General features: G+C 64.4%; 1 protein-coding gene across 1 annotated transcript in view; it reads right to left on the reverse strand.

The window, feature by feature from the left end:
* The window catches only part of EXOSC10 (exosome component 10), a 15,025-nt gene extending 14,876 nt beyond the window's left edge, over nucleotides 1-149 (reverse strand). The window contains exon 1 of the mRNA XM_009325281.1: nucleotides 6-149. Within this exon, the coding sequence (XP_009323556.1) occupies nucleotides 6-149 (144 nt within the window). The remainder of the gene's footprint in view (nucleotides 1-5) is intronic.
* Nucleotides 150-368: the final 219 nt, after the last annotated feature.

Genomic DNA, 368 nt, shown 5'->3' on the forward strand with positions numbered 1-368 from the left:
TTTACTTTATTATTTTCACAAAAAAAGCCCCTGCCAATGCTTCCCGCTTGACAACCGGTAGGCGTTCCCTCTCTTGGAAGCGGCAGCGTGCACAGGTGAAACACAACGTAACTGATGCCGAGATCTGTAATCCAAGGGGCCATGCCCATCGCCACACGTCCAGCAACGGCCCTCACGAGGGTCCCGATTCCTCAGCGTGTCAAGGACTCGCGCCGGGGAGGCGGCAAACCCCCACCCAGGGACGGTGCGCTTACGGGACCCTGCTCAGGGCAAGAGGGCCGAACCAGGCCCCAGCCCGCCGCTCTGGTCCCCGGCACCCATGGGAGCGGCCCGCCCCCTCCCTGCCGCGTACGGCGGGGAGCGCCCAC

The sequence above is a fragment of the Pygoscelis adeliae genome, unplaced genomic scaffold, assembly GCF_000699105.1.
Source record: "Pygoscelis adeliae isolate BGI_AS28 unplaced genomic scaffold, ASM69910v1 Scaffold36, whole genome shotgun sequence".
Taxonomy (NCBI): domain Eukaryota; kingdom Metazoa; phylum Chordata; class Aves; order Sphenisciformes; family Spheniscidae; genus Pygoscelis; species Pygoscelis adeliae.